The sequence below is a fragment of the Liolophura sinensis genome, chromosome 11 (genome assembly GCF_032854445.1).
Source record: "Liolophura sinensis isolate JHLJ2023 chromosome 11, CUHK_Ljap_v2, whole genome shotgun sequence".
Lineage (NCBI taxonomy): Eukaryota > Metazoa > Mollusca > Polyplacophora > Chitonida > Chitonidae > Liolophura > Liolophura sinensis.
In genome coordinates, this window is record NC_088305.1 from 31,067,487 (window position 1) to 31,093,440 (window position 25,954).

General features: G+C 40.8%; 1 protein-coding gene across 1 annotated transcript; it reads left to right on the forward strand.

The window, feature by feature from the left end:
- The first annotated feature begins 15,690 nt into the window (after positions 1-15,690).
- Positions 15,691-25,945, forward strand: LOC135478318 (L-sorbose 1-dehydrogenase-like). The gene is made up of 11 exons (XM_064758594.1): positions 15,691-15,745; positions 16,597-16,805; positions 18,491-18,680; positions 18,888-19,016; positions 19,747-19,868; positions 20,428-20,598; positions 21,798-21,948; positions 22,600-22,793; positions 23,605-23,788; positions 23,996-24,215; positions 25,804-25,945. The coding sequence occupies exons 1-11, from the start codon at positions 15,691-15,693 to the stop codon at positions 25,943-25,945; spliced, it is 1,767 nt and encodes a 588-aa protein (XP_064614664.1).
- Positions 25,946-25,954: the final 9 nt, after the last annotated feature.

A 25,954-nucleotide genomic window follows, 5' to 3' on the forward strand; every position in this document is an offset into this window, starting at 1 on the left:
GCAACGTATAGTGGCTCTGATGTTTCCTGACAAGTCGAATTTTAAAAGCTCTCAACTAGACATCTTGCTGTAACTTTATTTATTTATTAGTGAGTGAGTGAGTGAAAGTTTTAACGTTGCTTTCAAAAATATTTCAGTTTTATCGCGACAATAAAACGTCAAGTAGTCGATTTACTGCGGATAAGTCATTTGCTAGTCGGTCAAAAGGACATCAGAAGTCACATAACAAACACAGACGGTAGTTTAAAATCACAGCTTTCCTACCATACCAATGGCAGAGAGAAAGTCAAAAATAGTATCACTACCTACAGAATTGAAAAGTTCTGCAGGAGAGCTCACGTGATAAAAAGAATCTCGCGCAGGAGCAAAGTCGCCACAGTCAAGCAATATGTGCTTGACTGCGAACCGTTGATCACAAGCAAAACAATGAGGTGCATCTTCTCCTTTCAACAAATACCCATGCGTAGCACGTGTGTGACCGATACGACACCTCCTCAATATGCAAGAGCGGAGACGATGCCGTGAAAAGGAAGGTGATGGACCAACAAACTAACGAATATCATGCAGTTTGTTGGTTGTCCGGTCATCCCATTGAGCCTGAAACAAACGCTTAATATAGGAGCAAATAAGTGAAAGCAAGTCCGAATATGAAACGTCAATTTGGGTAGTAATCGAATGCAGAGCCGCCTTAGCGGCTTCTCTGCAGCAGTATTCCCTGGGATACCCATATGCCCGGGCACCCAACAAAAGACAATTATAAAATCTTCATTAAGTCGTTTAAACATCTCCCTGATAGACAGAATGTCTGGATGTACAGGCGATCCAACCCGAATTGCCTGGAGGCAGGAGAGGGAGTCAGAGCAGATGAGAAATCTGCTACCTCCGAGCTCTGGGAGTGAGCACAAAATTGCCTTGGCTTCCACAGTAAATACACAACAGGAATTTGGAAACCGAGTTGACATGGATCTGGGCCCAAGGACAGCGGCAGAAGCCACGCCATCATCATCCTTGGAACCGTCAGTAAATACACGGTGATAAAATGGATACTTTGAACACATATTACTAAACTCCCGTTGGTGTACTAGAAGGTTGGTGGAAGATTTCTTCAGGGAGGAGAGCGATATATCAACCTGACGCTCAGGACATAGCCACGGTGGATCTTCCTGGATGCGTATGGGGGCGATAGTATCCAGCCAAAGTTCAGCTGCTTGCGCATGCTCCTGGATGCGGACACCTAGTGGAGGAACAATGGATAGCCTCCGAGGATGTAAGTCTTCAAACTCCGGAAGGAAGACACAATCAAAGGCTGGGTTGGTTGGATTGGCTCTAAGCTTGGTGATATACTGTAAGGATAGTTTAGTTCTTCGAAGCTCCAGAGGAGGCTCGTTTGCCTCAACATACAGACTCTCCACAGGAGAGGTGCGGAAAGCACCTAAGCACAACCGTAGGGCCTGGTGATGTACAGTATTTAGTTTCTTCAACTGGGAGCGTGACGCACCTCCATAAACACTGCAGGCATAGTCTAGCTTAGAACGAATCAGTGCTCGGTAGAGCTGAAGTAGGCTTTCATGATCCCCTCCCCTTCGAGCACTAGAGACAACCTTGAAAATATCAAGCGCCTTTAGGCATCTGGCCTTAAGATAATTAATGTGAGATTTAAATGTAAGGTGCTTATCGAATATCACCCCGAGGAATTTTGCCTCCGGCACAACCTTGATGGGGGACCCATCTAAAAATACCTTGGAGTCTTCATGGGGGAAGTACTTCCGACAAAAGTGTACACAGTTAGTCTTTGACTTGGAGAACTTAAATCCGTTCTCCAGTGCCCAGGTATGGATTTTTTAAGGCAAAGCTGCAGCTGTCTCTAGACAGTGTGCATACCTTTGCCTCAACAAGAGTTACCAAGATCATCCACCAAAAGGGAACCGTTCATACTATGAGATAAAACACTGGCAAGGCTATTAATCTTAATGGTAAAGAGAGTAACTGATAAAATGTTGCCATGAGGAACCCCCTGATCTTAATTCTTGTTCTAAGAATTTACGAATAAAGTCAGGAAGCCGACCTCTAAGGCCAAATTAATGCACATCTTTCATAATACCATGTTTCCAAGTAGTGTCTCATGACTTTTCCAGATCAAAAAAAGACAGATACGACATGGTCGCGATTAACGATACGTTCTTAATAAAGGATTCTAGACGAACAAGATGATCAACAGTTTTGCGATTCTTTCGAAATCCACATTGAATGTCGCTTATCAACTCGTTAGTCTCCAAAAACCAGACTAAGCGATCGTAAATCATCCTCTCCACAGTCTTGCATACACAACTGGTTAAGGAAATAGGACGATAGTTATTTGGATCGGTAGAATCCTTTTCGGGCTTTGGGATGGGGACAATAATAGCGTTTTTCCCTGAAGCAGGAAAATTCCCGGAAATCCAAATGGTATTAAAAATTCCATGAAGTACCCTCAAGGAAGATCCATGAAGATGCTAATAGTGGATATCATCTGGCCCTGGAGTTGACTCATGGGCCTTGCTCAAGGACGCGGATAGTTCATGTAGAGAAAATGTAGCATTGTAGGATTCTTCATTTGAGGATGTAAAATCAAGAAGACTTGCCTCGGCCTGTTCCTTGTTACGCTGGAACTGAGGCAAGTAATTATCTGAAGACGAATGGTGCGCAAAAGAAGCGCCTAACCTATTAGCTATGTGAAGTTTTTCTGTGAAAGAATTATTACCGTCTTTAAGGTGATTGACAGTGACATTGGATCCCTTGCCTTTTTGACATAGGGGTAGGATAATTAATCTTAGAAACATAACGTTTACAAGAGTCGCATTTGGACTGTTTGATAGTCCAACTGGTTTTAGCTGGAGTACGCCTAATATCGTCTAAATTACCGGGAGATGGTCTACGTCGGTACACGCGCTCAGCACGTTTCCTGAAACGCCTAGCTCGTTTACAGTCCTCCGTGAACCACGGTTTCTTAATACGGGGAACCGCACATGATTTTGGGATACATTTGGAGGCTATATCGATTAGATGATCCGAGAAAAACTGGATAGGATCAACTGCATCAAGGAAAAGGTCGCTAATAAGAGTTTCACCACACAGAACAGCAAAGCGGGGCCAGTCTGCTTTATCATAAATAAAGTGTGGAAGGGAGGAAGATACCGGGTCCTCAAGGGTAAGTATGGTGGGGAAGTGGTTGCCTCGTGGCAACAGACGTGGCAACAGCGTGATGAGATACATAACCTCGACGTTGATAACTAGGATCAGTCATTAGAGTTTCCTGCAAGCTAAAAACTATAGGATTGAGGTCTTGAGCTAACATCTGGACCTTTGCGAGGTTACACCTCAATCCTCTACAGTTCCACTCTAAGATCTTTGTAGTAGCCATTATGAATATTTATTTCTTTTTTTCCTGGACTTTTTATACATCGCTGCCCTACACTCAGAAAAACCTTCCTGTGACAACGTTATCAACTTCCTCTGCTTTTTAGCCTTGTCAACTTTAGGATCGCGTCGCAATGCGCGATAGTACGACCCCGGGGATGTTAAGACAGGTACCAAGACCTCGCCCTTGCCATTGGTATAGGTAGGCAAGTCTTCGGGTACATCCATTTCCGAAAGAGATTCCTCCATATTGGATTCTCCACCAGCACTAGACATATCAGATTGCTGAGAGCTTCCCTGAGGATCAAGACAATCTGCTATATCTCTAGGGTCTAACTGTGACATTGTAGACGGGTCAGGGCTGAGCGTGCTACCCCATAAGGACGGACTCTTACCTTTGGAGGGCGTCAAGCCACTGGATTGCGTCTCCTTAATGCAGGATGGCATAGTATTCGAAACTTTTGACGATCTAGGGAGTGAGGAGGTATTCGAGATTTGACTTATGCTAACAACCCACTCCGAGCTATTTGACGTCTGGAATGCCTCGCAAAGTCTCTGGGGCCCACCTACTACTGGCGATTCACTTAATTTCCTGACCTTCTTTGTAGCATCAATGCCCTTATTTCGATGTTTTTGCTGGAGGACATGGATTTGGTGACAGCCTGCCACTCTCCAGCTTCCTCTGTATCAGCAGTATAGTTACCCAAAGTCCCCTTATTTTGTTGACTGGAAGGAACAGACTCGCCAGAAACCCCAATTTCCATATCATCCCCATGTCCCTCACTATAATTACCATCATCATCTCCTAGTCATTCTCACCTTTATTGTCACCTTCAACTTCATAATCATTACTATAATCATCATGATCATCGTCATCATCATCATTGCAATCGTTATCGTCATTATCGCCGTTGTCATTTTCATCGCTCAACGGACAGCCCTTTTGAAAGAGGCCTGCCTGTTTACACTTGAGGTATTTATCCTTTAAAGGACAGTCGGCGTTGAAATGTTCTGTGCTATCGCAGAAGTGACAGGCAGGGACCTGACCTCTGTACCGCAAAGGAATTCTAAAATTCCCAACCGGAAATGATTGTGGAATGATCTCGGTCACACCACTCATGTAAATACGGCGCAAACCATTCTCTAGTAACCTACCAAAAAGGTAATGTTCCCGCCTGACGTGATGGACCGTGCCAAACATCAAACCTTGAATAGTGTCATCGGGCACCTCGATCGGACATAGAGATCTAACCAGGAGCCTTTGCTCCTCCACATCATATATTTTCACAGTCTAACCCTTTGAATGTGAAGCCGCTAGTCAACAGCTGTTCTTTCAAAGTTTGCGTAGCCACTGTAACATTACCAGACTGGTTGTACACCTCCCTGTATTACAAGCTTAAGGCTTAAGGACCTATTTACTCGCCCTGCCCACAACATTGTGGCCAGGACGAGAACTACTACCCTAAAGAGAGGACCACACTATGCTTTGGGAACAGTGTGGAGGCTGAGTGAAAAATAGATAAAGTATTACAAAGTGGAAATGCACTAAACTATGTAGAGGCTATTTACAGAGAGGCTAGTGAATACGTCCTGCCGCTAAGAGCGACAGAACGTAATATCGCACCACCCTCAAACTGGGTGACCACTAAACAAAAGCTGATCAAGTGTTGACAAAAACCCTATTCAGCCAAGAGCACAAAGGCTAGTTCCACGGCCAGCCAGGGACTCATTTATTTATGTATTCCATTGGTGTTTTACGCCGTACTCAAGAATATTTCAATTATACGACGTCGGCCAGCGTTATAATGGGGCGAACTCACCACGACCGCACTGGTGAAAGGCTTCCGTGTCGTTGCGCCGCGCTGGCACGCTAACCACCTCGGCCGCGGAGGCCGGCTCTTGCTGAAACTGTTCCTGAATACAGACGTCGGCTCCGTAGAGCAATGTAGTTTAAAACATGTTCTCTGAAACAATTTGTTTTCATGATGACGAACTTAATCAATATATTGCCATTTACTTAAACATCATAGTCTAGAATTTTTCACTTTTACATGTCGATCAGTGGGTGGAAAAAATCGGAATGCTTAAGTTTGAACACAGACCTTTGATAAGTTATTGATAAACTTTCACACACACCCCCATTCGTGGAAGATAAGTTGTTGGACTACTCAAACGTCCACATGGTGGACTGAGTGCCTAATCACTAATATCACTACACGAACAATGACAGTGGGAATCTAGAAATGCGTAGACCTAGGCGGGATTTGAACCCGCACCTCGTCTGCTACACCAATATTCTGTGCCAGTCTGTAAGTCTGACGTGGGAAAGTTCGTCAGTACCTTACAAATGGTCGGTAGTATGTTCCGGGCACTTCGATCACCGTACGTGGGAGGGTCTTCTAGCAACCTGCGGATGGTCGTGGATTTCCCCCGGGCTCTGGCCTTTTTCATCCCACCATAATGCTGGCCGCCATCGTATAAGTGAAATATTCTTGAGTGCGGCGTAAAACGCCAATCAAATAAATAAATACATGAATGAATGAATAAATAAATAAATAAATAAAACATCGGTCACCCATAAAACTGACCAGTAAAATATTCTTGAACATGGAGTTTAACAACAATAAACAAATGCAGTGAATATAACCTATCGTGCTATAGCCTATAGTATATTAACGCTGTGTATTTTATGAACCCGTCTTTAGTAACGTTTAATAAAATATGTCCTTCAACATTGTAACATTGAACTATGTTGATGACTGCAAAAACCCGGCATAATGGACACGTCTCATTGGACAAACCCAATACTTATCAGATGCCACTTACACTATGAGCTTAATTCGCTGCATATAGAAGATATAGATCTAATATCAGTTTTTCATACGTAGGTTCGCAATCTTAGAAAGCACTCTGATGAAAATACTTTCATCTTACACAATATTAATCACACATTCACTGCCTTAGGTTTTTTTCCGAAAGTTGGCTCAATCGCTCAACTGAGGACGGGTATGAGATCCAAGGCTACACTGCTTATTCAATCTCTAGAAAACATTAATAAGGCGGTGGAGCCGTTCTTGTTTAAGCCGGGTAGCTTAATGTAAAATAAGACAAGCGTTTCCCTTCCATATTAATGACGTTCCCTTATAAAGCCGATGCTTGTAGAATTCCATTTTCACGGGAATAGAAATATTGTTTGTATCATTTACCAGCCTCCAGGCAAAAGTGTTCAGTTCTTTAACGACTATATCGTAAGAAATACATATTATTAAAGAGATTTCGATGTTGATCTATTTAAGATATATCGTATCATATCAGGGGAGATTCTAGAACAAAACAAATGTAATTATTGCTTCCCACATACAGCAAAACCCACATGCATTTTTAAAAGAATCGATATATTATAATTAACAATATATTAACAAATTTCGATAAGCATCACCTTGTGTCGGGGTTTCTTCTTGCAGATATCACTTAACGCTTTCCTATCAACCATATACATGTATGTTTACATGAAATGGAAGGAGAATTAAAACCACGACAAGAAAAAATTACATTCCGGATAATGAAACCAACAAATAGAGGAATTCATACAAGCAATATCTACCAGTGATTGAGACCATATCCTAACTAAACCATATGGGGAGGAAATACATAATAAAAATATATTGAAACTTTGATATGTTTCATATAAAATGTAGGATATTGTACATGTATTTCTGTTATGCCGTTTGAACCAAAGGCACGTCGCTTAATAAAACCACGGATAATATGGGTGACTTTTAAGTCCTGTTTATCCTACGAATACGCTGTATCGAAAAAAACACCAAATAAATAACACAAAAAACGTAAATTAGTATAGAACTAACCTTAACACAAGTCTACTAAATTGTTGTGTTTATCGATGAAAACATACCATGAGCGCAAGTTTATGGATACAAATCAAGTTTTGAAAGCTGTGCGAACAAAAATCTTGACGAACTGATGATTCGAAAGAAAAGTAAATCCCTATGTAAGAGAACCTTCAATATATTCGGCGAAAATAATGCCAATCGTTTTGCTGGAGCGTCTTAATTCACACTTCTCTTCATTAGCCGAGAGCTTTTGAGAGAAAAAAATCAGAGATACAGTACAGCTGATCCTAAAGGAGTATCTTTCTGATCCTAGTCCAATGGCATTTGTATTTGACTCGGTGGATGATATTTTAGTTCAAAATACCATATGCCCTTTGAAATCCTCCTCGCCTAGCATCTACGGCATTAGAAAGTCAGTTTTAAAACTTGTTGCCTCTTGTATTAGGGAACCACATCACATCTTTTAGATGGAAAACTGTCCAACTACTGTATTATTTTAAAATAAGCTCAAATTTCCAAATATATTCAAAGCCGATGAAATTAGAGAAGTTGAAAACTGAAGACCAATTTCTGTCCTACCTTGGATAAGCAAAATTACGGAAAAACTAGAAGCGTTTACAGTGTATTTTGAGGAGGTATCATTCTACCGATCTGTTTGCTCGAGCTTCTCTTCAGAACAAACTGCGGCTCAGGAAAATAAACCATCTACAGCCGTTACATTATTGGATCTGTCAAAAGCAAATGTCACAGATTGTTCTCCAGATCATTTACTCTTACACTAGTGGCGTATTATTATTTTTTTTTTTTTTGGCGTTTTGCCATACTTTAAACCTTATTCACCTTTAATCATATAGTCAGACGTATCACTGTCAGTGTCCTGGGAAAGATCTCCTTCCTAAAGCCAGTGTACATGAAAGTGAACATTTCTGTTATATGGTTAACAAAATGAAGGGAAATGATATCCACCAATGTAGCCCGCTGTACTTCAGCATACCAATGTGGTGCATAAAACCCACCGTACTTCAGCATACCAGTGTGGTGCATATAAGCCACCATATTTCAGCATCCCAATGTGGTGCATATAACCCACCGTACTTCAGTATAACAACGTGCGTGTTGAAATCAACATGCCAGCTCCTTTACACGGGCTTCCTTGTAATTCAATGAAAACAAAATGTAAGACAAAAGAAAATAAGAAATGTTGCTTAATAATAAGTATTCCAGATACACTTTCCAATACTATAATTTATCCGTGTATACCGTATAATTTTGTACCATCCTGCATTTTTATCAAGCTGTTCCGGTTGGATGCTTACTGCTTCTAATTATCCATAGGCACTTACTATACACACAACTGTTTGATGTCACCATGACACACTTAAGGTATTGACCGTATCAGTCCACTTCACTTTTGTCGAGCTGACCAGAGCGAAGACTTCACTGATCTGTAATAAGGTAATACCTGTACTGCGTCTATTTACACAGTCTGGGCCTTTTTCATTTTCCTAAATTTTTGTGTAAAACATATGTTCGAACATGTATCCAGGAATAATGAATGAACTTTCCTGCTCGTTCATGATTCAACAGAAGATTTCTTTTATGATTCAGAAGATAGTTCACTCGTGATACGGAAGTTTACTCATGATTCAGAAGAGAGTTCACTCGTGATACGGAAGAGAGTTTATATTCATGATTTAGAAGACAGTTCACTTGTGACACGGAAGAAATTTCATTCATGATTCAGAGGATAGTGTACTCTTGATACGGAAGAGAGTTCGATCAAGATGCAGAAGATAGTTCACTCGTGATACTGAAGAGATTTTTATTTATGAATTAGAAGAGAGTTCATTAACGATTCAGAAGAGCTTTCACTTATTATTCAGAAGATAGTTCTATCATGATTCAGGAGAGTTCATTCATGATTTCGAGGAGATTTTCTGTTCGCAAATCTAATGACTGTGATTATCGTGATTCACACTGGTGGGAGGGGAGCAGGAGGCGGTAATCTTTTGACACTAATGATTCAGGTTCGGATAAAGTTCCAGTGGACAACTTTTTGACTTACCTGGGCGATTTACGCAGCTGATTTTTAATTTATCCAGATGATAGTGAAGTTTTTACCATTGATTCATAGCAGGCGTGTGGGGTTGATTTGTAATTACCGTGGTTGATTATGCAGTTTTCGCCTTTGATTCGTAGCAGAAGTGTACGGTTGATTTCTAATTACTGGGCTTGTTTGTGGAGTTTTTACCGTAGATTCCGAGAAGGTGTGTACGGTTGATTTTGTCAGGTTAGAGCAGGGGTTTATGTTTAATTTATTATTTCCATGGTAGACTGGGCAGTTTTTGCCGTTGGTTCATAGCAAGAGTGCACGGATGATTTGTAATCACCATGATTGATTGTGACGTTTATACCGTTAATTAGTAGCGGTTGTGTACGGTTGATCTCTTCTTACTGCGCAGGGTTCTTTGTGGAGTTTTTGTCGTTGCTTAGTAAGAGAAGTGTATGTTTGAATTGTTATTGCAGTATGTTTGATCGATGCTTACAGTATTATTGGTAATATATTGGTAATTACAAACAATAAGGAAATATCTTAATTCATATAAATGGAGTCAGTTCCTTTATTTACAATTTGGAAATCGCATTTGAGAGGAATAACCTCCCAAACTTAGTTTTAATGCCACACCTATTTCCACCTTACTTTATGAATCCGTCACACTGATGGATACAGGCAATCGTCAGGCCAGATGAGTTTGACTAATGTGTGCTAATGTACCTTTGCTAACCGTGTGATAATGTGCTTTTGGTGATAGTGTTCTAATGTACCTTTGATAACAGTGTAATAATGAGCCACTGGTGACAGTGTGATAATTAATGCACATCTGGTGACAGTGTGATAATTAATGCACGTCTGGTGACAGTGTGATAATGTACCTCTGGTGACAGTGTGATAATGTACATCCGGTGACAGCGTGATAATGTACATCCGGTGACAGTGTGATAATGTGCATGTGGTGGTGACAGTGTGATAATGTACATCCGGTGACAGTGTGATAATGTACATGTGGCGACAGTGTGATACTGTACATATGGTGACAGTGTGATAATGTACATCTGGTGACTGTGATAATGTGCATGTGGTGGTGACAGTGTGATAATGTACATGTTGTGACAGTGTGATAATGTACATCTGGTGAGTGTGATAATGTGCATGTGGTGGTGACAGTGTGATAATCTACATGTGGTGACAGTGTGATAATGTACATCTGGTTACAGTGTGATAATGTGCATGTGGTGACTGTGATAATGTACATGTGGTGACAGTGTGATAATGCACATGTGGTGACAGTGTGAAAGTGTACATCTGGTGACAGTGTGATAATGTGCATGTGGTGACAGTGTGATAACGTTCATCTGGTGACAGTGTGATAATGTACCTCTGGTGACAGTGTGATAATGTACATGCAATTACAGTGTGATAATGTACCTCTGGTGACAGTATGATAATGTACGTCTGGTGACAGTGTGATAATATACCTCTGATGACAGTGTGATAATGTACATGTGGTGACAGTGTGATAATGTACATGTGTTGACAGTGTAATAGTGTACCTCTGGTGACAGAGTGATAATGTATCTCTGGTGACAGTGTGATAATTAATGTACATCTGGTGAAACAAAACCGTTGAAAACCTGCCACATGTCATGCGTTTAGAACTGTTATCTTAAACTTAAAGTGGGAAATTTATTAGTGAATGAATACGACACTTAACATTGCTCTGGCGGAAATAGGTAATAACTGAACATTAGTATCCGCCGTTATTTTGACCAATATGACGTTTAACAGCAATCATGCAAAAAAAAAAGAATTATTACGCTGTAACAAATCGCTGAAACTTTACCGATCGTGGCGTTTAACAGTAATCATGCAAAGACCAGAATTATTCCGCTTGGCGGAAACTTTGCCGCTCGTGCCGTGTGACAGCAATCTCTCGGAAAACTGTATTATTCCTCCGTCACATATATGGCTGAAACTGTACCCAAGTACAGCATTAAGGGCAAAACAGTGTACGAAATGATAATATCCAGGGATAACGAACATACTGATGTTTAAATCTGAGAAATTTAGTAAAAGTATTGACTGTCTTTGTTCCAGTAATGAAATGACCACAAATGAACTCTTAACTACACATCACAACAAAAGAAGGAACTATATGATGCTGATATGGTTAACCGCTTGCTGTCGTTAGGATTACTACTTATCGCCAACTTCCGAAGCACTAATCAACTGGCTCCTTACGCAGACAGAAAAAAGAATGGTTACTCCACACCTGTTACCATGCACAAGCCATATACATTAGACGTACCATGATAACAATGTTTATTTTTTGCTATAACTTGAACCGCTATAACTAATGTTCCTTTTGCCACACGTCCTTGTACTGGTGTAGAAACAATCAGAGTCTCCTACTGTACTGGCTGCTCAATCAACGACGATTCTTTGTAAGTTTATATGATGGAGTGAATAGGGCTAAAGCGAGATAAATAAGCTAGTGGCCAAACGTCCTTGTACTGGTGTCGGACAATAAGCTTGTTCAGTCTCCTACTGTACTGACTGCTCAATCAACGGCGATTCCCTGTAAGTACATATCATGGTTAATAGGGCTTAAGGTAGAAACATAAGCTACTGGCTGTTCCATCAACCATACTGACTTGCATATGCGGAAAACGCCATATACAGACTGTTTGAATCAAGACTCGTAGAATACATATTTAATTTAATATTTGAGGTTGTCAGACAACCTTTTTTTTTTTTTTTTTTTTTTTTACATACGGACCTGATAATTTTTCCTCCGAGTCTTTCTTTCAGCGGCCTTTCCTAAACGTCCTAGTTGACCACAAACCATGGCATGGCAATCAACCAATGGGTCTAAAAAAGATCGGATCCATGATGTCTGATATGCAAAACTTAGCCGCCGGTATACGAATCATTGCGTCCGGGCTACGACAGCCACAGTTCTTGATGGTGCCGTGGTTTCTGTGATGGACGTTATGTCTGTGACAGGCCACCGCAATGAATCCAGTGTAAGGAGTTATGTCACAAAATCGTCCGTTTCAAAACGCCGTGAAATCAGCATTATCCTGCATGCTTCAAGTGTGTTATCAGAAAATACTGAAAGTGAAAATGCCGTTGACTGAAAATACTCGCATGTCAGTCACGCCACTCCCAGTGCAAATGCCCGACGCTGTCGACTGTAATGTTACATATAACAATAGCAATACAATCCAAACGGCAAAATTCCAGTTTTCAGTCACGCCTCAAAGTTTTGGAGGGCTGTTCAACAATGCAACAATAAATAACAGCAGAGTTCACATCAACTTCACATCCTCTGGAAAGCAGACATCGTCCTTTTCAACTCTCAATCCTTGTTGGATGTTTATCCGAGTTAAACTGTTGTTTTTTTTTTTATCCACAATGTTCAGTCCGTTTACTCATGTTTTCTCTCTGCGAACGCTATTGTCTGACTACCGCCAATATATTGCCGTTGACCCAGATCTTCAAATTTGGTACATCATGTGACCTTTATGCATGAGTGTGACGCGTATATTTTACGTAACTGGTATGGCGCACTGAGTGAAACATGTGCACGGGGCTGGTTTAATGTACATATAACTTTGTACAGATTGCGTCATTACAAATTTAAATTGTGATAGCCATCCATTGTATTTCACAATACAATAAACGCAAATCATATTTATTTTCATGATACCTTCAACATATAAATTATAATATATTTATTTGCTTACTTATAATAAGCATAAACACATATCTGTGATGTTTTTATTATTTGTTATTTATCAACATATGCTGAGAAATTAATATTGAATTGAAAATGTAAACTGAAGTGTTCCTTTATTTCAACATTCGTTACCCAGTGTTTATGAATTTGATACAGAATACAACACGACCGCAAAGCATTTACACAAGTAAACCAAATAAAATTCAGTATCAAACTATTGTTAACCTAATTTTGTGTGTTTCAATTATTATTTTTTCGTACGTAATTCAGACTTTAATTACGTTTAAACAGTTGAACTCCCCACTTTTGTTGTCGTCTTGCTGATGCCAGAGGTTTCCAGCTTCTTTAGCTCTGTCAGACAGAGTTTGGGAAAACTCTTGATCTGCCCGAACTCTCGCTGCCAGCAACGAGCGACCTCCCCGGCTCACCGTCAGTGTTTGTCGCTGTCTGACACCGTGCCTGTCTTACCGAAGCCCACCCTGATAACAGCGTCTTAGCTGAAAGCAGGACAATACGAAAGCAACCCTGCAGATGTTTTACTTTATAGTGCTATATTTTATAGTCGGAATTATTTTTGAGAAACAAATGTATTCTTTTTATTATTCCATGCACGTCCGTAATATTTAGCATCGCATTTTAACCCCCACCCCCCCTGTAAAACACATCATGGTTTCGTCCAGAATTAGGTCAGGCCCCTTTAGAACGTTCGGTTGGACGAAAACAAAGTGTCAGTGAAAGTGGGGGCGTTTTTTGCCGTTAATCTATATCGCAATGGCGTTTTTGTTATACATTTTGCTTCTACCAAGGTAATAGAACAGAAAGCCTTCGACCTAAAATATAAACTCTTCCACATCGATTTGATGTAAAACTACCGTTAGACTACCCTGACGCGAACATTATTTCTTAAGTGAATTAGACGGGTTATACCCCAGTTAGCGGTCTTGCACAGTCACGGTAACCACACACACTATGCTAACCCGGGCATGTCCATTTTACGACTGATGGTTAATGAAGCGTTACCTTCCAGTATAAATAGTACACTTAAGGTACACACTGATGTGTAATAATGGTATGCTCAGGTCGTCCTCTAAATGTAACAGCGTTGGCCATATTCGTGGGGTTGGGCGAGTGGGGGAGTATTCTCTAGCCGTCTACTTGATTTAGCCTACGGCCATCAACAGTAGCACATCCTCAGAGGCAATGTTAAAACTGTTCCCGAGAAGTCCCGAGAAAGAGCGTTACTTGCACTCCAGAGGAGAGTTTGGTGAGTGAGTGTTTGTGTTTGTGTTTGGGCTTAACGTCAGGGATTAATTTTTCAGTCATATGACTAGAGTCCTTAGAGTGCTTGTTGCAGGACGGATTTCCACAGCTCTTTTGTCTATTGCTGGGCTGAAGGCAAGTATCCCGCGCAATCCGAGCCATTATACTCTTACCGGCTCAACCAATCGTTGCACTATCTCCTTAATGGCGAACGCCAAACTTCCTCTTTTAAGGTCTTAGGTGTGACTCGAACCAGGATGGATCGTGAATCTACCGCCTTCCGAAGCGGACGCTCTACCAACTGTGATATCGGGGCCCGTGGAGAGCTTGGTAGTCTAACCGGTGAAAGGGTTCAATCTCACCAACGACAGTCAGCGGTTCAAACCTAGAACGTACTTATGTAAGAGAATTCTGTTTTAACCGAGAAGAATGTAGTGACAACGAGACATGCGGTCCGACTGACTGTATCAACCAGTGACAACGAGACATGCGGTCCGACTGATTGTATCAACCAATGACAACGAGGCATGCGGTCCGACTGATTGTATCAACCAATGACAACGAGGCATGCGGTTCGACTGATTGTATCAACCAATGACAACGAGGCATGCTTATATAGCAGCTACATACAGATACATGTACATTCGAGCTTTCCACTGGTTATCTCCATATCTCCAATTTGTATTGGGGCCTTGATAAAAAGATATCTGTTTCTCATCGTTTTTTTTCCAGGGTAATAGTTTGTACTATAACCTTCACGAAAAGATGTGTATACCTCGTTCCTTTCACTTGTTTTGAGGGTAATATAGTCTGTGCTGATACAGACCTACATCAAAACATATCTATACGTATACCTGGTCATTTCTTTTCCAGGATACCTGCAATGTAATCTATGGCTGAAACCTTCATCAAATATCTACACGTAAACCTGGTCATTTCTTTTCCAGGATACCTGCAATGTAGCCTATGCCCAAACCCTCAAATATCTACACATGTACCTGGTCATTTCTATTCCAGGACACCTGCAATGTAGTTTGTGCTCAAACCTTGATGAAAAGAGATCTATACTTGATTCTTTGTTGCAGTGTAATACTATTGGTCCAGTACAGAAGATAAAATCGGTCCTAATTGCCTTTTGAAGTATTCAGAGTAATTCAGTACAAATCGTGTAGAGAATAGCCCCGTGACCTTTCGTCTTTCTGAAGAAAATGCTGTTCGACTGTGCCAAATCGTTAGGAATAGTTACTCGGCGATGTCCGCATTTCCTGGTAATACAGCGTTAGTAACCAAAAAAGGGGCACACTGACAATTTTATGATTTAATGCGTTCCTTTTTTTTGTCTTTTTTTTTTCTCAGGGTAAAAAGTTTAACCTGGGGACATTATGGAGAAAACGAGGACTACCGACAATTTGCTCCCAGTCTATGACTACGTCATTGGTAAGTTAACCGGTGTCCGAGAACTGCAAGCTATAGCGTCACAGTAAGAGAAATAGGCGTTTCAAGTACACATGACCACGATTTCTTCGCAGTGGGAGATACAAATCAACGTTATATATACCGGTATGTTCAATTTAGCATGGAGTCACTTTCCACGTGCTTGAGCATCGTTGAAATGGAAAACGTATAAAAAAAAAGGTAGCCTTCTAGAACTTCTAGAACAAGTGAAATATTTTGAGCGTATAAAGCTTTGTCTTGGATTGTTAAAAGGTGTTTCCCAGACTTCCAGGCGGTAATCTGCGATAAGGGTGTGTGGTTAGTAAGAATAGCAGAGCACCACTAACAACATAATGGGCGTAGGCTACAGTTACGTTGGAGATCTCTGTTTGGTCGGTAGTATCGTTGTCAATTCCGTAACAATGGCATTTTTACGATGATGACTGAATTAAAGTTCGAATACTAATATTTTCAAAATACATCTCTTTGCGGTTATAATTTACTTTTCTTCCTTTCTCTTAGTGTGTATATGATCTCTTAGTGTGTATATGATCTCTTAGTGTGTATATGATGTTGGATTGTGCCAACAGCAAGATAGAGGGAGGATAAGGTGTTCGGTAAATTTACAGGTAAAAAATCAAAGTTTAGTGACAGACGCTTAAATCCGTGGTGTGGTTAAGGTACTAAACCAAGTTTATGTGCACTGGTGAGCAATGAGGTCAATCACAGTTTATCGGTAATTGATTTCTGTTACGAAAATATTTTGGGATGGATTAGTAGGCTCTGCTGGAAGTCCACTAGACAAGAACACGAAACAAAGTTACCAATATTTTAACAGTATTTACACGTTTCAGTTGGAGGGGGTACGGCAGGTTGTGTTTTGGCTAACCGACTCTCCGAGGACCAATCAAGAACAGTCTTGCTACTCGAAGCCGGAAGTGACGACACGGAGTTTCCGGAAATCCATGTTCCGGCAATGTGTAGTACTTTGATTGGAAATGTGTATGACTGGTCGTACAAGTCCGAGCCTCAGAAACATGCCTGCAAAGCCATACTCAGCAAGGTAGATTTATATTCCAAAACGAAGAAGATTATACAACTAGAACTGATTTAGATTGAAATCATTTGCAGAATCGACTTAAGTGTATAGCCACAGCTCCGGGCAGGAAACATTTAGCTGCAAGTTGAAATACAGTTGTACAATAAAAGACTTACAGCGTAGAGAGTAAAGCCAGAAAAGCAGTGTGTGATACTTCGCCAATTATCAGACGTAACTGGTGAAATAGAACCTATTGTCAGTTTACCTCAGTAAGGGTTTTGTTCTAACTATTCATGTAAATGCATAAATAGTAGCAAATTATACGCACTCTATAAGTTAGGGTTTTATTCTAACTGCCCGTGAAACGCACATACCCGCTAGCACCATGGCTAAAGGAAGAAATAGGCAAAACAAATTGCGATGACGTTAATTGCAATTTATTAGAAGTCACTGGTCTAAAATTACTCCAAATGCTGTCTTGTCATCACATTTAACAAACATATGGCTTTAATAGTCGGCTGTCTTTTTAATGCGAAGGAAATTGTCAGAACAGTGTAGGCTAGAACGTTTAATTGCTCCCCTTCATCTCTGCTCGACTGCGTCCAGCTATTACTTACTTGACTTTACGTCCGTGGAACTGTCGACTGAAGAGCGGATAAAATATCAGAAAAACTCGACCTATACGAGAACTCAAGACCATCCTCCTCACAACGAATACGCCGCCGTCTACGTTCGTTTTACATCACTGCCACCACGAGGCAAGCTTGACCCTTGGAGCCGGTGCGACGCACGTAGGCTTATAAGATTAAACCTTACCACAGGTGTTCTCGCGAGGAACTATTTAGTCAACATCCAGCAACAAAATTGTTTGGTCTGTTGGTTAGAATGTTGTGCATCGTTAAGATAAAGACTATGCATGTGTAGAAAGTATTACTAGAATTAAAGGTTGAGACAGAGCTTTTGTGTTCCCTTCCTGCCTTGTCACCGTGTCCCCAGTGACCTTTGTGCTGTTCAAGATTTCTGCCTAGTGGTGACAGTGTTGTAAAGCGGGCATAGTGAGGTGCACACGCGCTGTAAGTAGTATGACTCAAGACGCGACTCTGCTGAACTCAACAGGTCATTGGTCCCAGTTGATGACGGCTATTCGACTATAAGGTTGAGCAGCAAACGCGTAACTACGAGAGTATAACTCCGGTTGTCACGTCGTTATTTCGCATACACGAGTTGAGTTGGGTCTTCAGCTCCCTTATATGCCGAACTTTAAATGCATATTTTTTTTTAGGTACCTCAATATTTTTTTCATATATCACTAGGGAACTGTTGCCTTTTTCATTACCATTTGCGTGACACCCAAACCGGTTCGACGTTTTCCTGCGCCGCCATGTTTGGCCTGGCTTTGACGTTGGTAGTCTACATCTGCTCTAGAAAAACTTCAAATTCTACCCCACTGCATCAAATATTTCTAATATACGTCGAACCGGAATTTTAATGTTTATCTATTATAATGACCAAACAATATGTTTTACTCAGAACACATGTAGAAACATTCAGAGCACAAGTTTGATAGATCGATTTATAATACCGCCAAGTTGAAGCATGGCGATATGGTAGGGTTAGAATATAATAAGGCTAGCCTAGATTAGTGTCTAAGAAAGGAAATCGTTGATGTTTAATCAAACCAATTCATCGCATCAAAATCAACTTTTCAGCAAATGCCCACACCACGGGGGAAGGTATTGGGAGGGAGCGGAAGCGTGAATGTGCTGGTGTATTGTCGTGGTACCCCCGAGGACTTCGACCAGTGGGAGAAGATGGGCTGTGAGGGGTGGGGGTATGAGGACGTCTTACCCTACTTTGTTAAGTCGGAGAACTGTACCAGTCCGGAGCTACTCAAGGGAGGTAAATCTCGTTACATCTGCAACATGTTTTATTTTCGATAATGTTGCAGACCCATTTTTCTGGAAACGCTCGGTGGAAAGCGGCCGTAAAAATTATTTTGTGAGGTTTTTAATTCCTAACATTGCTCACAGTTATAACCTAACGCTATGAATGCTATGTTATAGGTAACATTTCGGTTTTAAGAGAGTACCGGCACCTGTGTTTCAGGCGTGCATGGCACAGGTGGTCCCATGGCAGTCACGGAGTGTCTGTACACGTCAATCACCGACCATTTCATCGAAGCGGGAAAAGAACTCGGTTTCAAACACACCGACAACAACGGCAGAGACCCTATAGGTTGGTAGATAGAATAATGGCATGCCCAGTAAAGCATTTATAACAACATAGAAAGGTTTGATTTCTATTAATATTGCTAGGCATCATCATTTCTTTCGTGATGAGGGGTACCTAATGTATATCAGAAATTTATAAGATGGTATTAATTCCTGGAAACTCAAACGATATTTCCTCTTCGTTCTAATATTAGTGGTTACTGGAAATTCACCACTGATCCCAGACAGTGCACCGTGCATGGATTAGGTTTGGGAAACATTTCTTTAGAGGATTTTACCTTTTGGCGCTATAACCTATTAGTAACGTCACTTACTCAAAGCCATACACTCAAAAAAAAAATTAATCTGTTATTTTTAACAGAAAGTCTGCTGAAATGTATTCTCCTATTATAACAGAATACTGTGTCATATTCGACATAATATCCTGGTAGTCTAATAGAATCTTTATGTTAAATTAATAGAATATGTCTGTTATATTTAACACAACAATTTGTTGCAACAGCAAAATACATTCTAGCATCACTCAAACAACATACTTTCTGTTAAAATTAACAGGCTAAGTTTTTCTGTGTACTCAAAATATGGCAAGTAAGAGTTTAATGTCACATATGACAACATCCATGTGGTCAAACGTTTTCGTTTTTCGCTTTCTAAACACAGGTTCCTTGTATATCACATTTATCGATGTGTAAACTGTGTTTGTGTAAATAGATCCAATTCTCTCTTCTCCCCAGGGGTTATGCGGACACAGCTGAACACTGATGACGGTCGAAGAGCCCACACCGCGGAAGCTTTTCTCCGACCCGCCATGCACCGCGACAATCTGCACATTGCCACACACTGTCACGTGACCAAGGTGCGAGATATGACGGCAAAAATTGAGAGAAAAAAAGCGTCAGCCAATTTCCCAGATGATCACGGAAGTCCATAACTTGGTTATAACACATAGGACAACATATGTAGCGGGCTAAAACTATACATGTACACTCATTGAGTAATGGGGGCCTTCGTGGCTCAGTTGTTTAGCGCTCTCACCTCTCACCAATGCGGTCGCTGTGAGTTCAACTCTCCTCTCCGGTCGTACGTAGGAAGGTCTGTCAGCAACCTGCAGATGATCATGAGTTTCCCCCGAGCTGTTCCCGGTTTCACCCTACCATAATGCTGGCTGCCGTCGTATAAGTGAAATATTTCTTGAGTACGGCGTAAAACACCAATCAAATAAATAAATAAATCAATGAGTAATGCTAATTTTAATTCTGGGTGCACGTAACATGACCTATACTCTCGTTCTCCAAAAACCATTGAAAACGGAAAACTGTTGCCAGTGAAGACCTGTCATGACCAAGGTGATCGGAATTTCGGTATATTTCCATCAAGCTTTGTGTGATGATTTCCTGTGTCATTTTATTATTGAGGTCCTGATCGATAACAAAATCGCCCGAGCTGTGGAGTTTGTACGCATGCTAACCGGAAGAGAGGTTGTAAGGGCACGTCGGGAGATAATCCTGAGTTCAGGTACGATCGGGTCTGCTCAGATCCTCATGCTTTCCGGGATTGGCCCTAGAGAGCACCTGCAAGATCTGGGGGTAAGAATGATGCTGTTCATATCGACATCTCTATTCTTAATGTTCACCAAAAAGTTAGATGCAAACTGATTTTGTTCTCAAACCATCACAGTGTTTTCATGACTTTTTGATTCATTTTTAACTTTTGACTTAATCTAAGTGTAAGCCAGTGCTGAGTAATCGACCTGATAGTAAAAGAGAAGTGAGGCATGGTTAGAAAAATAGCGCTTAGTAACTTCTCATTTATTAATAAACTGTGCTTTTTTCCAATGATATTGTTCGCATGTAAACGTTCAACATGTAAGGTATAAAGGTGCTTCCTTCATTCTACAGCCTCAGAAAAAAAACCTTTTTCAAATTACCGTTAGTTTAGTATTGAAGGGCAACTGTTTTGTTGCTGGATATCAGCAAATGAATTCATTTTGAAGCCATTATCGTATGTAAAGTTCACAGCTGGTCTTGTTTCGGATCGGGTTTTAGTAGACTTGTTTGTGGGAAGCTTCTAGCTACAGTTTCTGTATTTGTTTCAGATCTCGGTTATTGCAGACTGGCCTACGGGAAGCTTCTAGCTACAGCTGCTGTTATTGTTTCAGATCTAGGTTATTGCAGATTGGCCTATGGGAAGCTTCTAGCTACAGCTGCTGTTATTGTTTCAGATCTCGGTTATTGCAGATTGGCCTGTGGGAAGCTTCTAGCTACAGCTGCTGTTATTGTTTCAGATCTCGGTTATTGCAGATTGGCCTATGGGAAGCTTCTAGCTACAGCTGCTGTTACTGTTTCAGATCTCGGTTATTGCAAATTGGCTTATGGGAAGCTAGCTACAGCTGCTGTTATTGTTTTAGATCTCGGTTATTGCACATTGGCCTATGGGAAGCTTCTAGCTACAGTTGTTCCTCTTATTTCAGATACTGGGTGTTGCAGACTTGCCCATGGGAAATTACTACCTACAAACGTTCCACTTGTTTCAGATCACGGTTGTTGCAGATTTGCCAATGAGAAGCTGCTGACTACAGCTGCTGTTATTGTTTCAGATCTCGGTTATAGCAGATTTGCCTATGGGAAGCTTCTAGCTACAGTTTTTCCTCTTATTTCAGATGCTGGGTGTTGCAGAGTTGCCCATGGGAAGATACTACCTACAAACGTTCCACTTGTTTTAGATCTCGGTTATTGCAGATTTGCCTGTGCTAAGTTACTAGCTACAGTTGTTCCTCTTGTTTCAGATCACGGTTGTTGCAGACTTACCTGTGGGAAGCTACCTTCAAGATCATTTTCTGGTTAACGGCATAGAGTTTGAAATAGATCAGCATTCTCTCCCTGGTGAGGACGTCTTCTCTGATGAGAATAAAAGACGCTATGACTTAATGAGATCGGGTGAGTGGGTTAATACTAAGGTACAAGGCATAGATCTCTACATTGTGCTGGGAAACATTAAATGTACCTCAAAGTTATTCGGGTAAAAACAACTTCATTAGTGCATAACGATCGTGTCTTTCCTTCACATTTTTGACTTCCAAAAGGTCAACGTCAATACATATAGGTTTAGTGAGACAAAGTTGAATCTATGCTTTGTGACAATCGGTGATTGGTCACACACAACCGGTCTGACAATCTCCTTGCTTAAAAATGATCAGCTTGCACTCCCCTAGCACCATGGCTTAAGCCATGTTATGTATGACCAACGAAGTAATGGTGAAAACGAAAATATTAGAATCGATCTGGAATTCTTTTGTTGGTGAAGGAAGAATTTGCCACCCTGTTATTATGTGGCTTGCGAAAACCGTTAGGCAGTTTTTGATGACATTAGTTTACCGATCACCTACCTAACGCTATTCAAGAGGCACAAACGACACTTTTGTCCTGTAGGAATCACAAACTTTCAGCACATCAATTTTCTCTATGGTTCGTCTTTTCTAAACATCTTTTTGTGAAACTTTTTTCATGCATACATGTTATGTAATCAAAACTAGTTGCCAAACATTTCTGACAGGTTGCATGGAACTCTAAAACCATTTTTACCTTCAGCGATAAAAGAGTGCGAACTCGAACCTCCACTGTTGTATTACGTAGGTCCTATAGCCACGAGCCTTTGTGAAGGGACTGGTTTCCTCAGGACTCCTCTGCAGGACCCGGACTCTCCAAATCCTGCAGTACAAATATACTTCTTCCCCGTCCTACACGGCCCCAGGCTCAGGACGAACGCTGCCATCTCTGACAAGGTGAGATTTGGGCCACTTTACTCCCTGCTAGGAATCCAGTAATGTTATGGACATTTGCATATCAAAGTTGATATAAACTGCAAGATGTTTCATATTAGGAGTTGCCTGACAGTCCAAATGCTCAAACAAGTTATGCTTCCATCAAAATACTCACATACGACGAATCTTTGTCAGTCTTGGGTCATGTAAGACACGTGAAATCCGAAGCAAACAAATCTTCAAGACGACAAAAGTAGTGACTTTTTCTGACATCTGTTCTAAAAACTACTGATAAATCGAGACAAATTCGACAAATTTTATGGGGTCGAAAATTTATATACTTGTCTTACTGTTAAACCCTACAGTCGTAGTAGGCCTGTGGCACAACGCAGAAAGTAACCGTTCAGAAATTGTTGCAGCTAAATAAATATGCTTATAATAAAGGTGTACAGGGTTTCAAATACAGGCACTATGCAATCATTTCCTAAGTTAATGTGATACACCTGTCAGATTCAGGTCCACAAGAGTATCGCGGTGTGCGATAGGTTAAAGAAAATTTATATTATCAGTTTGTTTGGGTGTCCATGCACTCAGCAGCAACTCGGGTCCAATCTGGCTGTTGTAATACATCCATGAGTAATACGTCACCAGTTTACTCACAAAACGTCGTCGCAATTGACTAAACAGCTTAGCTCCGACTAACTCGAGATTCCCATTTACCCAAATAATTGTTAGTCTGTATTAAAGCCGGGATGCTTGTCACCACGATACGATATTGCCGACGTGGCGTACAACCATACTCATTCATTGATCTTCTGTACTTGCCTCCTAGTACTGGTCCGCCATATTTCCGGGCAGGGACGAGAAGGTCAAACCGGGGTTGACCTTTCTTCCCGTCGTCAGCCATCCCAAGAGCAAAGGTACACTGCGCCTGCGCTCTGCAGACCCATTTGACTACCCCCTGATTGACCCAAATTATCTTGCACATCCGGATGACGTCACCACAATGGTTGAGGGTGAGTAAATAATATTGTTCGAATGTGTTTATTGAAACGAATTGTGCCTCATTTCAGTATTGATTATTTTTTTTAACTAACAAAATATATAACATATTCAATTACATAAATAAATAAATAAATATCAATCCTCGAGTATCAAGTAAATTAATAAGTAAATAAATATCAAACCATCACTTGAATATATATCATTATGTTTTTTCACAGCCATCAAATTATGTCAACGCTTTGGAGAAACCAAGGCGTTCCGTTCACTGGGTGCCCGGTTTGTGGAGCGCTCGCTGCCTGAATACCAGGGGGCGCTTCACACAGATGAATACTGGGCGGAGTACACGAGAACGATGACACAGACAGTTTATCATCTGTGCGGCACGTGCAGAATGGGAAGAGCAGACGACCTGACCACCGTCACAGACCCACAGCTGAGGTAACGCCATCCATACATTCATACTCCTCACAGCTCATGTGTCACTCTCCTTTCGCTTTACATCACTGCCACCAGTGGACAAGCTTGGCCTTTGAAACCTGTGAGACGCAGGTCAGTCGTGTGTAGTCTTAGCCTCATCACTTGTCTCCTCCCGCGGAACCTTTTAGTCAGTATTCATAGATAAAATTTTTGATTTAACCAGGTTTCGGGTAGAATCAGGTTGTACATACTCTAGATGAGGAGAATGCATGGAACAGATGGATTGTTTGTGTTTTTGTTTTTTTTTTGACATCACCCTCCGCCTCATCACCGTGACCCTAGTGTCCTCGGCGTGGTTCAGAGAGCGACGCATGCGCTGTAAGGAGTATGCCATACATAGGCGAAATTGGATGAACTATATATACGGAAACAATGAATAAGCATCAGCTAAGTGACCGCCTTAAAGATACATTAAACACTTTTTCTAATACATATTTTTTTAATACGAAGTATATGGTTTGACCTAACGTATAAAGGTACAAAAAAATTCTTCTTGGGGCATAAAAATGGCTTCAGTCTACAGGCCCATTATACGCCCTAGATGTCAGAACGGAAGTAGCCTGCTGTATTGACGTCAGCGATGATAGTTGTCAAAGCAACTTCGTTGAGGGGAGAGCCTGAATTGGGGGCGATAATCTGGTACCGTCTTTCTAGTAAACACTTAATCATCTGGAAAACATTGATGACATCATTTCCGAATATTTCTGACCATTTAGGGAAATTAGGCTTAAAACAGAGGGGTTAGTAAGAAACAGAAAATATGCCTCTATCAACGAGGCTCAACATATAAGTCTCTATGATGTCTGCTTATTTATTCCATATTTTTGAACAATTTACTGGAAGCTTACAACGTCTCAGATCAGGCGAGATAATATTAACGAGGTGACAGTGCCATTGTCAATGAAAGCACCGTGTAAAACTGTGCCTAAAGCTACTTTATTTTTTTTTTCTTTACCATTTTCGCTGCACCATAAAAGCATTTAAATTATTGTGGCCAGTCCGGATCACATCGATGTGATGTGACGTCACATCATTTTCTTCATGCGTTTTTTTTTCTGTAAAATCATCTTTTATGAACAACCTTAGGATAATTCTAATAAGTTTTTGGCCTAATTCCTCAACCTTTTCGAATGTTAAAGAGCAAATTTCAGTGCTGTTTATGTGCATTTTTAATTTGATTTTGGAGACAAAACTGCATATGTTGGGCTGGCCAATATCAGGGCCTCACGAAAATAATTTTATCAGTCTGCACAGAATAATGCCTTCAGAATATGCTTGAATAATCATCTTGAAAACATACCAAAGTTTGAAGAATTTTAAGTGGTCAAAATAATGTGAGAAAACCGCCTTTAGAAAATAATTGATTTTTGAGGAAGTGAATGTATTTCTAGACGAAGTTTATGAACACTTTCAGGTATGTTCACTTTACAAGTTCATGACAATAAAATGACTTCTAGAAATTTTATATATAGTGCCAAGCCACCGAAATGTCTTGAATGATATTTGCCTTGGATTCAGGCTTTGAATTTTGTCTTACTTTTGATTTCAGGGTGAAGGGAATCGGTCGTCTCCGAGTGGTGGACGCGTCTGTTATGCCGAAGGTGACGTCAGGAAACACGAACGCTCCGGTCGTCATGATCGCCGAGAAGGCAGCCGATATGATCAAAGGCGTCCAAGGGAAGAAACTCTAGACGTATTGA

Bases quoted from the DNA above. Each gene is read 5' to 3' on its own strand.
- LOC135478318 (XM_064758594.1), top strand. From the start codon at position 15,691: ATGGAGAAAACGAGGACTACCGACAATTTGCTCCCAGTCTATGACTAC. The intron at 19,017-19,746 runs GTTGGTAGATAG...TCTTCTCCCCAG, and splicing joins CAACGGCAGAGACCCTATAG to GGGTTATGCGGACACAGCTG. The intron at 24,216-25,803 runs GTAACGCCATCC...TTTTGATTTCAG, and splicing joins GTCACAGACCCACAGCTGAG to GGTGAAGGGAATCGGTCGTC.